The following is a 15,168-nucleotide window of genomic DNA, read 5'->3' as shown; positions in this document are numbered from 1 at the left end:
TAAATTAGTTATTAAAGCGGAACTTTACCCATAACAACACGATAAAAAAAAATATATAACGTTCTTTAGCAAGGAACATACATTTCACATTAATAATTATGCTACCAAAATTAGTGTGTGCTGTAAATTGTCTCCAGCATTGCTCCCGTTTCTTCTTGCTGGAGGCTGCAATTTTGCTGAAGCCCAGAGCACCTGAACAGCAGTAAGGCCCCTTTCACACTGGGGCGGTGGGGGCGTCGGCGGTACAACAGCGCTATTTTTAGCGCTGCTGTACCGTCGTTCTTGCAGCTGTATTCGCCCGCTAGCGGTGCGGTTTTAACCCCCGCTGGCGGCCGAAAAAGGGTTAAAATCACTCGTACAGCGCGGCTATAGCCGCGGTATTGCCGCGGTATAGCCGCGCTGTCCCATTGATTTCAATGGGCAGGAGCGAATTAGGAGCGGTGAATACACCGCTCCTTCACCGCTCCAAAGAAACGGTTTGCAGGACTTTTTTCACCGTCCTGCCAGCGCACCGCTTCAGTGTGAAAGCCCTTGGGCTTTCACACTGAACAAACAGCGGAGGCTGTTTAGGGGCGGTTTGCAGGCGGTAATTTTAGCGCAATACCGCCTGTAAACCGCCTCAGTGTGAAAGGGGCCTAAATCGTAAAGTGGAACTAAACCCATTAATTTAATGGTTTCAAAAAACAGTTACATTCCTGAAATGCCTGGTTTGCTAACTGTCATATTTGCTTGTGTCCTTAACCAAACTATCAAGCCATCAAATGGCTGGTATCATGTGATCACACGTGCAGTACCATGGCAGTTGCAGATCAAACAAAAGCAGCTTCCTTCAGTAGCGTAGCGTGGGTTGTCAGCACCCGGGGCAAGGCAAGTAATTTGCGCCCCCTAACCTGTGGACTTTTAGCACCTAAGAAGGATGGCTCAGGGACTGCTCTGCTGCTGCTTATGTGCTGTGGCTGTCGAAACACAAAGGGTTTCCCCACTCACAGCCTGAGCCTCTGATTGGCTGCCTAATAATAACCCAGATTTAAGGGTTGTGCATAATATTTAGTGCTAGACATGATACAGGAGATGGTCAGAGACTGCAGACATGATACAGGAGATGGTCAGACTGCAGACATAGTACAGGAGATGATCAGAGACTGCAGACATAGTACAGGAGATGATCAGAGACTGCAGACATAATACAGGAGATGATCAGAGACTGCAGACATACAACAGGAGATGATCAGAGACTCCAGACATGATACAGGAGATGGTCAGAGACTGCAGACATGATACAGGAGATGGTCAGAGACTGCAGACATGATACAGGAGATGGTCAGAGACTGCAGACATGATACAGGAGATGGTCAGAGACTGCAGACATGATACAAGAGATGGTCAGAGACTGCAGACATGATACAAGAGATGGTCAGAGACTGCAGGAGATACAGTGAAAGACTGCAGACATACTATATGCAGGGCTATTTTCCTCAGATAATAGGTGCAGGAACTTAACCATGCCGCAACCACCACCTAACAGTGGGAGAGTCTTAATGGGGCATTGTTAAATACCACTTATGCATTCTGCACAGAGTGAAGAGTTCAGGAGTTTGCTACATACAGAATGCAAAGATCAGGAGTGTGCTATATACAAAATGCAAAGCTCAAGATTGTACTACGTGCAGAGTGCAGAGTTCATGATTGTGCTACGTACAGATTGCAGGGATCAGGAATGCATATATCACAGGACAGTTTATAACCCCCCTTCCAGTACAGAGCTCTCCTTCCACTCCCAAATCATCTCTTCCCCACCAAAAACAACTACAACTTACAGTATAGGAGTGCAATGTTAAGTGGAGAGAGGGGTCATTAGTGCAAAGAGAGGGGATAGGGGATGACATTGGTGCTAAGTTAATGGGGCATTGGTGCTAAATGGGGGGGGGGCAATGTGCTAATTTCTAACTTGGGGAGAGTGTGAACATTGTTGCTAAGTGGGGGGAAATGAGGGACATTTGGAATAAGTGGGAGAAGCGGAACATTGGGGATGCGTAAACAAGGAAGGGGGACATTGGGGATAAGTGGGGTATATATGGGAGGAGAGGAGGGACATTTGGGATAAGTGGGGGAAAGGAGGGACATTGGGGATAAGTGGGGGGAAAGGAGGGACATTGGGGATAAGTGGGGGGAAAGGAGGGACATTGGGGATAAGTGGGGGGAAAGGAGGGACATTGGGGATAAGTGGGGGGAAAGGAGGGACATCGGGGATAAGTGGGGGGAAAGGAGGGACATCGGGGATAAGTGTGGGGAGAGGAGGGACATTGGGGATAAGTGTGGGGGAGAGGAGGGACATTGGGGATAAGTGGGGGGAGAGGAGGGACATTTGGGATAAGTGGGGGGAGAGGAGGGAGATATAAGTATATAAGAATAAGTGGGGAAGAGGGTGATGATCTGTGTATGTGTGTAGTACTGTGTAGACTGTGAGTGTAGCTTGTCCTATGTGACTGTTATACATGCTGAGTGTCACATACCACAGTGAGTGACCCAGAGATGTCCATGTCATTACATATTGGGTACAGCAGCACACATTTCCATGGAACAGCAGAGGAGCTCTGAGCAGTATGCTGCATGGACTCATTGGACTGGAAGCAGCTCAGTGTCCCGAGTCTCACAGCCAATAGGAAGCCAGGAAAGTATACATGCACTTCTTGAGAGGAGAGACGCAGAACTCACAGTGCTGGCTTTACCTTGGAGAGGATGATTAGTTGCAGTAACGGCTGCTCCCTCGTCTCACCTGCTTTTTTTTTTTTGCTCACCATCGATCTGACCTCTGTCTGCCACACTCACTGGCTGTCTGCCACAACCAACGGGGAATGATTCAAGTCATAGATGCTGCGGTCAGGAGGAGGAGGAAAAGAAGATAGCAGACACGGGACTCCAGGAGCATTAAGGACAGGTCAGCTCCACGCCTCACATGACCCCCTTCACCCAATCACAGGGCGCCGGCCGCCCAGAACGCAGGGGACACAGTAAATAGAAATTAGGATGACGGAGCCAGAGTGACACACACTGACATGGGATTGCGCCCCCCCAAATGTTGCGCCCGGGGCCTCCGCCCCCCTCGCTACACCACTGGCTTCCTTGGCTTTAACCACTTCCCTACCCGCCCATAGTCATATGACGTCCACAGATGGGATCTCCCATCATGGGTGGACGTCATATGACGTCCTGGGATTCCCAGCCGTCTAGGGGGCGCGCGCGTGCCGTCGGGAGCGCGCGCGCCCGCCGCGTTCCTCGGGACCCGGTGCGTGTGCCCGGCGGCTGCGATGTCCGCCGGGCACCCGCGATTGCCCGTTAACCGGGCCAGCATGTGGATCTGTGTGTGTAAACACACAGATCCACAGCCTGTCAGCTCTGAGGAGAGCGATCTGTGTTCCCAGAACGGAGGAACACAGATCGGTCTCCTCCCCTAGTGCGTCCCCTCCCCCTTCAGTTAGAATCATTCCCTAGGAAACATATTAACCCCTCCCCGCCCCCTAGTGGTTAACCCCTTCACTGCCTGTCACATTTACACAGTAATCAATGCAATTTTATAGCATCGATCGCTGTATAAATGTGATTGGTCCCAAAAATGTGTCAAAAGTGTCCGATGTGTCCGCCATAATGTCGCAGTCACCAAAAAAAAATCGCGATCGCCGCTAAAAAAAATAAAAAAAATATATTTTTTAAAAAAATGCCATAAATCTATCCCGTATTTTGTAGACGCTATAACTTTTGCGCAAACCAATCAATATACGGTTATTGCGATTTTTTTACCAAAAATATGTAGAAGAATACGTATCGGCCAAAACTGAGGAAAAAATGTGTTTTTAAAAAAAAAAATTGGGATATTTATTATAGCAAAAAGTAAAAAATATTGTGTTTTTTTTCAAAATTGTCGCTCTTCTTTTGTTTATAGCGCAAAAAATAAAAACCGCAGAGGCGATGGAATACCACCAAAAAAAAGCTCTATTTGTGGTGAAAAAAAGGACGTCAATTTCTTTTGGGTACAACGTCGCACGACCGCGCAATTGACGTTCAAAGTGCGACAGTGCTGAAAACTAAAAATTGGCCTGGGAAGGAAGGGGGTGAAATTGCCCAGTATTGAACCGGTTAAAGAATAGAAGGATTTAATTCCACTTTATAGTGATTGTAAACTCTTACAATCCACTTTTTTCCATAGGTAAGCCTATAATAAGGCTTACCTGTAGCTGCCCTGGATATCTCCTTAACCTGCACGGTTTAGGAGATATCCCCTGTATCAGCATGTGCCGACCTCATCGGCACATGCGCACTGAAGCAATGGCACGTTCAGCTAGTGTGCCGTTACCGGCGGCTCCCGCACGCATGCGCGTGAGTGATGTCATCATGGCTCCAGCCAATCACAGTGCCAGAGCCCGCGATACCTGGAAGTAACTATGGGAGCGCTGTCACCGGCCGGAGCTGTGTACTGGGGCCGCTGCGGAGACTTCAATATAAGAAGAGTATTTCATAATGAGCCTTTTGTTGTGCAGGTTTTTAATAGAAAGCAACTAAGCACGTGCAGAGCGGGGTGAGACAGTGCATTACTGGATTTTAAAGCGGTTGTAAACTGCTGGGTGTTTTTTTTTTATTTTCGGACCTGCAAGGTAAAGGCATAATGTGCTAGTATGCATCACTTACTAGCACATTATGTAAAACTTGCCTAAAAACAAAGCCCTCCCGCGATGCAATGTAATCGCTGGAGGCAGCGTCCATCTTCACCCGTCTTCCTTTTGGGTTCGTGGACTCCGGCAGTGTGACTGGCCAGAGCCACGAAAACATCACTCCCAAGCATGCGGGAGTGAGCTGTCATTCACGGCACAGGTATCTGAAGGAAGAGCACGGGTGGCCGTTCCTTCAGAGTGCATGCGCCGATGACGTCATCGGCTGCATGCAATGTAAATGTCTCCTAAACTGTGCACGTTTAGGAGATATTTACAGTACCTTTAGGTAAGCCTTATTATAGGCTTACATATAGATACATATTATGCCTTTGAGTTTACTTCCACTTTAAACAGTATATTATTTTTAATGTTTTACATCGCTATACCTGCAAAGGGGGCCAGCCTGAATTGATCTAGCATGATTCAATTTTCTGACTATAGATCCACTTTAAATAGTAACTTCTCTATTTAGATTGTATGAAAAAAAAAGTGCAGACTTCCAGAATTTTTTTTTCAGTAAAACAGCAGCTAATATCACTCTGAAAATTTTACGCTGGGTTAACACTATTGCAAATTGGATGCGGGTTTCTCCACATCCAATTCGCATAGCAGGAGATTGTGACCAACTCTCTATGGAGCCAATTCACACATCTCTGCAGCGGCTCCAGTGTGAATTGCACAGGAGCTCTGTGCGTCTTTTTGTCCATTTTAGGTCCGAAGTCAGCCCAAAATTCGGGTTGAAATCGGACCTGAAATGGAGAATGGAGACGCACCGGACTCCTGCTGTGAGCTGCTGTGTTCTCAAGTGTGGACCCAGCCTTGATGTTGAAAAGACTGAGCATGTACTGCAGAGTCAGTTCATTTTATTAGAATTTTTAAAAAAAATCAACACTAATATTTCCAGTACACATGTGCAATCAGCAAAAAGTCTAGAAAGGCTCAGGCAGAGGTTCCAGATAGGAATGATGATGGTGGATTTTGTCCAGGAGCTTTATGGCCACAGGTTTAAATTCTACTTCCCAGTATGTTCTCTGATATTCCAGTAAATCTACATTCCAGCAGCAATGCTCAGTGATTTGTTCATCTTAAAAAAACAAAACAAAATACATACATATATAAATTCTACTTTAAATGTAATTTCAACTAAAAAATATGACAGAACTAATTTTACAATTCATGTAAGTATTTAAAACAATTTCTACTTAATTACATGCCTGATAATGCATTTATCCTTTAATGTGATTGTTAGATTGGGGTCAGGTTTCTATTATTGCAGAAAAAAATCATTTGGTTTCTGCAACACTACCTTGTTAGACCACAGAGCATATAAATGTTGCTTTACTCACCAAGAAAAGAAGCCAAGAGGTCCAAAAGTGTATTGGTTTCTTCATTACCAATAACCGTTTCTGCCTCATTTACGTCCTCATTGAAGTTCCATAAAGCTTTGCATACCACTGTGGCCAGCTGCCAGTCTGAGGGCCCAAAGTCTCGTAAACATTCCACCAACCTTTATGAAGTACATTAAAGTGGACATATCATTACAATTCACACTTCATACATCTGAATCAATAGGGCAAATAAGTATTCTCACATTCATTCTTTCCTGCCATGAATTAAAACAGGTTACTTCCTTGTGTGACCTGCCACTTACGGAGACCCTGTAAGGACTTTATAACTGTAAAAGCTTTATTCCCCTGCAATAGAAAACAACATATACTCACCCCTATAGTTGCCAGTTTTTTCTACCCAGGCTGTAGCCTTGGAAAGCCTCTTCATCATTCAATATTTTCCAGAGCATAGGATGCATGTGTTCCCTGCTACAAGTTGGTCCCTTTCACTAACCATCCATAAGGGTCAAAGGACACTGTATTCTCACCTCTCTGCCGGTCTGGGCCCCCTGACCTCTACATCTGTTTCAGTGCTTCAGCCTGCGCAAATCAGTTTGCACATTCTGCACTTCTGGAAGCATCAGATGTTTGTGCACCTGTGATCCATCCTGCACCTGAGTTTGCCTGGAGTGGTGTGCTTCTCTCTGTTCTTCATCTCCTACTCTAGCCATCTAGAGCAATCCCTGAAAACCCATCTTTTCAGAGAGGCCTATCCTGTCTCTTAACTAATATTAGTATACTTTTACTTTCTCCATGAGTTCATCCCCCACAGTTATTACTGGTTGTATTACTTTTGTCTGTTTGGAATGAGCAGTGAATGTTTGTTGTGGCCATGTACACTGCTCTATGCACACTTCACATCCCATAATCTATAGTTGTTGTCCATCTCAGGAGATGGGAGCAAGAGAGGGGCTACATATGGATGGAGAAAAAACATTGCCACCCTCCAAGTTGAATCACAGAAGCAAAAAACAAAAAAACAAAAACAAAAAAAACACACATATATTTGGAGGGTGATGAGAACAATTTAACAAAAAGATTGATTGAACATTTTTGTTCAAACTAGAGTTTAGCATCACTTTAATGGGATGACAGAATAAAATTTAAGTTTCAAAATGAAAACAATGCAATGTAAGCAATGAAAGCAGACAACAAAATTCTGTAAATCCACTGAACAGTCCACCTAGAGAGAAAAATCCAATAAACACACTGGCTTTACATCTACTCATCTGAACATTATTCTCTACATTTAATGTCTGACCCTTAGTGCTAGAAGGATGGGGGGAGGGGGTTGTTTATGTTGATTTTGGCATTTTGTGAAAACGTGGTTTTAAGTAAATAAGCCAATGTGTTCTCTCTTATATTTAGACAGCGGAAGAACATATGGAGCATGCATACAAATATGTGTTTCTTAACATAGCTACTGAGGTAAATAAATGAGGAAGCTTTAATACTAAAAGGAGAAAATGGCAACAGAGAAATTGGTACTTTGAAGAAAATAATGGATTCTACGTTTTAGAAAACTAACAGCAGCAAACACGGTTTTACCTTGGAAAAAAACAGGATGACTTAATTGACAATGAAATGTGTTTTTATTAGGGCCAGTGCACACCTGAATCAGACAGGACCATGGCTCGCGTTCCTGTGCGACTCAGTGCGGTGCAGCAACTATGTGCTGCCAGCAGCAATCACCATAGGTAATTGCTTAGACAGCTGTGAATACCTGCAGCCAGCGATGAACTGTCATAGTTAAGGGGGCTGGCGGCCGTACCAAGCCGCTCAGAGCCGCAGCAGAAATCAGAAGATTCTTGTGCGTCAATTCGCACCGGCCTAAATCGCAGGCGTGAATGTAGCCTAAGAGAGCCTTAACCACCTCAAGACCAGACACTTCCCTCTTCCTACCCAGACCATTTTTCAGTGTTCAGCGCTGTTACACTTTGAATGAAAAGTACTCAGGCATGCAACACTGTACCCAAATTTAATTTTTATCATTTTGCTACCGAATTGTTAACACAATGGTTCCCTATCTCCTTAATAGGCAAAATTAATGTAATCAAGATGGCTATTTTACCCAAATTCTTATACCTTTTTAGAGTCTTGCCCATTTCAGTTTCATCCAATTTCTTACGACTTATTCAGTGTAGAATTATCTCCTTTATCTGGGGCACAGCTAAACCCTGTACCTCTAAATCCACTCTATCTTCCACAACAATGTGGAGGCTTAGGTCTCCCCAATATTTCTGCCTATCATCATGCAGCTCACCTTGCACATTTACCTAAATATCCTGCAGTAAAGGAAGTTCCGCTATAGGTAGTAATTGAATCTCCTTCAGCACCTCCGTAGCGCCAGCAAACACTGGGAACATGCGGGAGGAAATAGTGCAAAGTGGTAGGCACTCTGCACTATTTCTTTTTTTTTCAGGATCTTGTAACCTGTCTCCTGGATCCTTGTGGCTATGGAGGACTTCTGGGAGAAATGAAGGCTCTTCTCTTTCTGCGAGTCAGTAAACTGGGTGCCCAGATCTGACTCCCATTTGGCTAGAAAGGGTGGGATATCTCTCTCCGCTGGTCGAATCAGAGCTGTATATAGTACTGAGAGGCCATGGCGGACTGGTTCCTCCCGGAAGCACAGTTCCAATTCCGTGAGTTGGCGAGAAGCGCCTTGTGTCCAAAGACACCTACGCAGAAAGTTGCGTAGCTGGAAGCCGCTCCAAAAGTCCAGCGGGGATCTGTGGCGGACGCCCCTGCCAAGGGGGTGATTTGGCCATTGGAACCCACAAAGTCGCATAAGCGTAGACGTCCACTCGTGACTAACCGCTGGAAATGTGGATTCTGAAGGCCTGGCGGGAACTCCGGTTTGCCCAATACTGTACCATAGGAGAGGGCAGTGGTGACACCAACATATGTCTGAATGTATCTCTGGCCACCAGAAGAGTGCTACCCAGTGTAGGGTGATCAGGGAGGTTCTTTGGGAGTGGTTATGGAATCCACGGCCAGCTCTTTGCTGTGCCGCCAGAGTCCTCCATCTCCATAACCACCCAATGTTTCGCTGCTGAGTGACAGTGCCAGTCCACCAGCCTGGTGAGGTGTGTAGCTCTGTAATAAGCTTTCACATCTGGGAGGCCAACTCCTCTGCTACGTTTTGCAAGGTGAAGGAGTTGTAGCCTGATACAAGATTTATGGTGGGACCAGATGAAATCTCTAAACATTGAGTTCACCCTCTTGAAGAACACTGGGGGAAGGCGAATGGGAAGTGCCTGCAACAAGTACAGCACCCTGGGAAGCAATGTCATCTTGAGGGCATTGCAGCGACCAAACCATGTTAACGTAAGCAAATGCCAATGGAGGAGATCTGCTTTGAGGTGGGTAAGTAAGGGTATGAAGTTCGCCGTGTAGACTAAATCTTTAACACTGACAATTACAGACTATAACTATGGACTCTTGGGCCACAATACAGGGACAAACACAGATCCACATTCCACCACTACAAATGCCACAAGCCCTCCACTTGCTCACTGCTATTAAAGTCTCCAGTCTGATATCTAGAAAAGCTAATAGCTTCCAAAATAGAATGCAGATAGGAGTATTGTTGTACAAATTTCCTTACCTGGTAATTGTCCCTTCTTCTTTCAGTAGGATTCTACCAATGCGTTCGGAGGTCAAATTAGTCAGTACCCCACAGGCAAAGTAGCAGACATTTTGGTGTCTAGAGTCCAGTAACGTAACTAGGAATTTATACACTAGGATAGGAAATAAAAAAATTTTTTTTTCCAGTTTAAACACTTTCAGGAATCGCATTAAAAATGATGTTTTAGTGATGTCCTCCCATCATCAACTGACTACAGTGATGCAGTGCTTGGGAGGGGGAACTAATACATTAAAAAAAGCAGCATAAACTATATATTCATATGAAAAAAAAAGGCAGTAGTAATACTACACAGAGTCATATTATTTATTTAGTCAATTTGATATTCCAATCGCACACATTCCCGGTAAAATGGAACAAAAATTAATAGGTGCTGTAGTGATCACCAGTTGAGTTCTGGAAGTATCAGACAAACGAACATCATCTCCAGCACACCATGGATCAGCAAAAAGAGGTTGTCCAAAAAAGGCAGGGGTCTGACGAAGGGGTCCTGCGCGGTCCCGAAACGTTGCAACTCTTTTGTGATGTAACTCTTTTCCATTATCAACCTTTTTTGGACAACCTCTTTTTTTTGTAAAATCTTTATTTAGAAACAATTTAGCTTGCGACAACATACAGAATCCAATATTCTTAGGTTCATATCAAAATATGCGAAATCTATGGAAACATACATATAAGCATAAACTATCTGAAGGATAGAGAAGAAGAGAAAAGAAACATGACAGTAAATTTAGACATTGCTTCATTATGCAGGTCGGTGAGAATAACTCTTCCTCGGACTTAGAATTTCAGCGTGTTACATGGTCCCTTATCCCATTATAATGTGTGGTATCCCCCAAGGGGGCAGAAGCCCGCATATAGCCGACTTCGCCCCCGCTGGGGTACTCCTGCACCCCAGAGGAACATGGTGCAACCTGGTGGCAATATCGCCAGGGAAGGGGGGCCAAAACAGCCTCCAACTACCTCTCCCGGCTCACCGCACAAGACAGGGATGCCTGTAATGCTGTACTAGCTCTGAGAGGAAAAAGCCGAAGCCAACCCCGTCAGAGGAGACCTCACCACTTTTCAGTTGGCCTCTGACCACAAGTCCGGTTAGCCGGAAAGAAAAATTTAGCGTCAGAAGACCTGGACCATACAACAAGAATACTGTGGATTATAGAAAAACAACAGAATAATAGGAGAGGGAAAAAAAAGGAATGAGAAGATGGAGAAGGGAAGAGAAGGGAGGTGAGGGAAGGGCGAAGCATACCTGTGGTGGATGATAGGGTCTTCAGTTCTGCACCAGGCGAGTTCTTCCAAAATCGAGATGCCTCCATAGAGGATAAAAGAAGGAAGGGATTTTCACGGGGCCTCTGTGACCTTATTTAAACGAGATCTAAGGGACGGCTCCACCAGCTCCAGCAGCGCAAGTCTAGGCTAGAAGATATCTGTCATGGATCGGCCACATAGTCCATCCAGGGTCCCCATGTAATGTTAGAGCATTCTACAGTGCCTCTGCAAGTCGCTATCCAGTGTTCGGCGTCTCTAACGTCATTCACTTTTTTTATCCATTCTGCCCTTGAGGGAATTCGGGACCGTTTTCAGTAAACTGGGAGCAGTCGCTTGGCTGCATTCAAAAGATGTGGCAGTGTGCTTTTCTTATATCTGCCGATCGGGGTATGTGGAACATGCAGAAGGTAGTGGGTCGGCAATAAAGGAATATCTAGTTCTAAGATTTCTTTTATTTGGGATTTAATGTCCCAATATGGCAATCCGGGGGCATTCCCACCAAATGTGTAAGAGTGTGCCTTTGTGACCGCATTCCCGCCAGCATTGGTCAGATACCCGAGGGGTATATACGCGCCAGATCAGCTGGCACCCTGTACCAACGTGACAGAACTTTATAGTTATTTTCCTGGGTTTTGGACTCAATAGAGCTGGAGTGAGTGAGCTGGTAAAGGTGTGTAAGCTGCGCCTCAGAGTAATCCAATTTCAGGTCTCTCCCAATTGAGGTTAGCATGCGCTGTCCCATTCCCTGGGCCTCAAGCACCGCCTTCAGGTATGACCAATCTACACGGTCAAAAGCCTTCTCGGCATCAGTTGACAGAATTATATAAGGCTTTTGGGCAGGGTCAGTGCGGGCCCAGTAAATGAGTTGAATGGCTCTTATGGAGTTGTCCCTTGCCTCCCTCCCAGTGATAAACCCAGTTTGATCGGGGTGAATGATATGGGGGATAAGCCACCCAAGCCTTTTCGCCAGGGTTTTCGCTAAAATCTTAACATCGATGTTAAGGAGGGATATGGGGCGGTAACTTTGGGGAAGCATTGGGTCTTTACCTTCTTTTGGCAGAACAGTGATATGGGCTAGCAGCGCCTCAGAGGGGATGAGAGCCCCCTCCGCAATGGAGTTGAAATAGTTACACATATGGGGCATTAGAAGGGGTAAGAAGGTCTTATAGTAAGCTCCCGTATAACCGTCTGGTCCAGGGCTCTTCTCACTTGGTAGGGATTTTATTGTCATTTCTATCTCACTGGGAGTGAGCGGTGATTCCAGATCCGCGCACTGTGCTGCCGTCAAGGTTGGGACACCGGCCGACGCTAAATAGTCTTGGATGGCTACTGACTTGGGTGTCTGGGTGTCAAGGGGCCCGTCAAGCGCTAAGTTATAGAGTTGGGTATAGTATTCCTGAAACCATGAGGCAATTCTAGAGGACTGAACCATAATGTCACCTGATGAGGAGCAAAGCTTTTGTATATATGTCTGAGCATGCTTCTTACGATGGGCCCTTGCAAGCATGCGGCCACATTTATTGCCATGCTCATAGTACTTGTGAGACATATCTGGCCTGCCTAAGCGTCTGCCGATCCAAACAACGCAAAAACAGTTCCCTTAGGTCAGTCAGCTTCTTCAGTGCCTCAGGGCCCCCACTTTGCTTATGTTTAAGTTTTGCTTCCTGGAGGGGTTCCAGTACTCTTACAAAGTCTGCTTGACGCATTCTTTTGAGATTGGAGCCTAATGATATCAACTCACCTCTGATTACCGACTTGTGCCCCTCCCACACCATTCCTGCACTAATGTCATCTGCAATGTTTTCTTTGAAATAGTTAGTGATGGTCTCCGACACCCTGGCCGCCGCTGCAGTATTGTCCAGCAGGTTCTCGTTCAACCGCCACGTCCAGGCCTTATGAGTGCTGGACAGAAGTTTAAGAACCACCCCAACTGGTGCGTGGTCAGACAAGGTAATGCTCCCTATGGACGCAGACTGCAGAAGCCCCAGCGTGGGTTGGTCAACATAAATATGGTCTATGCGGGTATAAATATCATGGCTGAATAGTAACTGTAGTCTCTACCCGTAGGGTGCAGAGTCCTCCAGCTATCCATTAAGAGGTGTTCCTGAAGGGACTTACGGAAATGTTTAAAGGAAAGCGTAGGAGCTCGAGGGTTGGGAGCTAGAGGTGTCGAGTACCGGATCTGGGCTTACGTTGAGGTCTCCTGCCAGGATCACAGAGCCTTCTTTAAATTCTGCTAGCAGTTCAAGGGTAGCATCTATGAAAGTTATCTGGTTAGAATTAGGAGCATAGATTGTAGCGAAAGTATACTTCTGACCGGCGATAGTACCCTTCAAGAAAACGTAGCGGCCCTGTGAATCTATTTTACTGCCCGTGGTCTGGAGAGGACAAGTTTTGTGAATCACAATCGAAGTACCTTTAGACTTAGAGATAGGGGAGACACTGTGGAACCATTGGTTATATAAATGGGTAGGCAATTTAGGTAGGGAGTGATGAGTAAAATGGGTTTCCTGTAATAGGACCACCTGTGCTCCTAACTTTTTAAGTTCCCACCATAATTTGTTTCGTTTCCCCGGGGAGCAAAGGCCTCTTACGTTATAGGATATTACCTTGAGCATAGTCATGGAGGATCCTGAAGGTGGAGGGAGCGTCCAATTTTCCAACTCGCCCGGTGCAGACTATGAAGCAGGGTGATACTGCTGGGAGGGTGGATAAGAAGAAGAGAAGGGGAAGAGATGAGAAAAAAGAGAAGGAAGAACAAACAAAGAATTAGCTGTCACTGTAAAAAAGACACAATAAAGTAGTGTAAACCATATTAGTAAACCAAACATCTGTAAGCCGGGCGTGGGGACCTCCCACTCTAAGGGGGGGACCTCAGACCACGGCCTAGTGTCCCTGTAAGGGACTGTTCCCAAAAAAGGGGGGCCTACGTGGGGTACATGTGCCAACATGGGGGAAGGTATGAAGTCCCATCCCCATCCACCGCATCTTAAAAAGTGTGAAGACAAGGTGAGGGGGTTAGGTAAATTTGAGCACGTGCTCACGGAGTCTTGGTGAAGGCCTGGGTGGTAAGAATAAGATGCCTCTTCTGTGTTCCTGATGGGAGGCATCAGAGTTCGGCTGTCAAGGAACCAGAAAAGGTATCCATATGGGCCCATAAAGCCTTAGGTCCCATCCGGGGCATATCTAAAGGGCCGATTCAACTAGCAAGTCACTTGGTGTAATCTAATAAGGGATTTGGTATATGAGGGCAAATTCTCCCATAGCAACCTATCCAGGGCGATTACCACCCTATTATCTCAGAATGAGGGACGCCAACATCAGTCTGGGGTGGTGGATGGAACCGTAGAAGGATCATGGTTCGGGTGCGGTCTGTCTGTCCTTCGGTTTTTGCATGTAGCTGTCGACCAAACTTGAAGGAGTTGTATCCCCGGTGCGTTAGGTGGTCCCCTCCAATCTGGGAAGTCCACGGGTTTCTATCCAAGAGATGAGAGAAAGTGAGGAAGATCGTCTTTATTGCGTAGGGTGACTTGTCGGCCATCTTTAGTCACCTGTAAGAAGAAGGGGAAGCCCCAGTGGTATGGCAATCCTGCTTCCTGTATCACAGTTAAGAGAGGGCGAAGAGCCCTGCACTGCATAAGGGTGCGCCTGGATATATCCCGGAAGAAAAATAAACGTGCACCATCGAAGTCATAAAAGGGCCTGTTGCACATTTTCTGCATAATGCGGTCCTTAAAGGTATATTTATGGAGATTGCAAATTATGTCTCTGGGGTTGTCTGCATCCTGAGACGGGGGTCTCAGCGCTCTATGCGCCCGGTCAATCTCTATGGGAGCAGAAGTCGTCAAGTCCAGTATGTCTCTGAAAATATCTGTCAATACCTTCACTCACTAAGCTCTGCAACCTTTGGGCACTGGACTTCGCTTATGACACTTCCCCAAATTTAGTATACAGCGGGGACGGAAAGTATTCAGACCCCCTTAAATTTTTCACTCTGTTATATTGCAGCCATTTGCTAAAATCATTTAAGTTATTTTTTTTTCCTTATTAATGTACACACCCCATATTGACAGAAAAACACAGAATTGTTGACATTTTTGCAGATTTATTAAAAAAGAAAAACTGAAATATCACATGGTCCTTTGCTCAGTATTTAGTA

At 45.7% G+C, this 15,168-nt stretch overlaps 1 protein-coding gene across 3 annotated transcripts in view; it reads right to left on the bottom strand.

The window, feature by feature from the left end:
* Nucleotides 1-5,549: 5,549 nt before the first annotated feature.
* Nucleotides 5,550-15,168, bottom strand: part of ARMC2 (armadillo repeat containing 2) — a 271,525-nt gene continuing 261,906 nt past the window's right edge. For all 3 annotated transcript variants that reach the window (XM_073627047.1, XM_073627044.1, XM_073627046.1), the window contains 3 exons: nt 9,702-9,834; nt 6,053-6,213; nt 5,550-5,790 (listed from right to left, as the gene is read on the bottom strand). In XM_073627047.1, coding sequence (XP_073483148.1) covers nt 5,636-5,790; nt 6,053-6,213; nt 9,702-9,834 — 449 coding nt within the window. In that variant the 3' untranslated portion in view covers nt 5,550-5,635. The remainder of the gene's footprint in view (nt 5,791-6,052; nt 6,214-9,701; nt 9,835-15,168) is intronic.

Source organism: Aquarana catesbeiana, linkage group LG04 (assembly GCF_042186555.1).
Source record: "Aquarana catesbeiana isolate 2022-GZ linkage group LG04, ASM4218655v1, whole genome shotgun sequence".
Lineage (NCBI taxonomy): Eukaryota > Metazoa > Chordata > Amphibia > Anura > Ranidae > Aquarana > Aquarana catesbeiana.
Note: the sequence above shows the minus strand (reverse complement) of the source record. Positions and strands in the feature narration are given on the sequence as shown.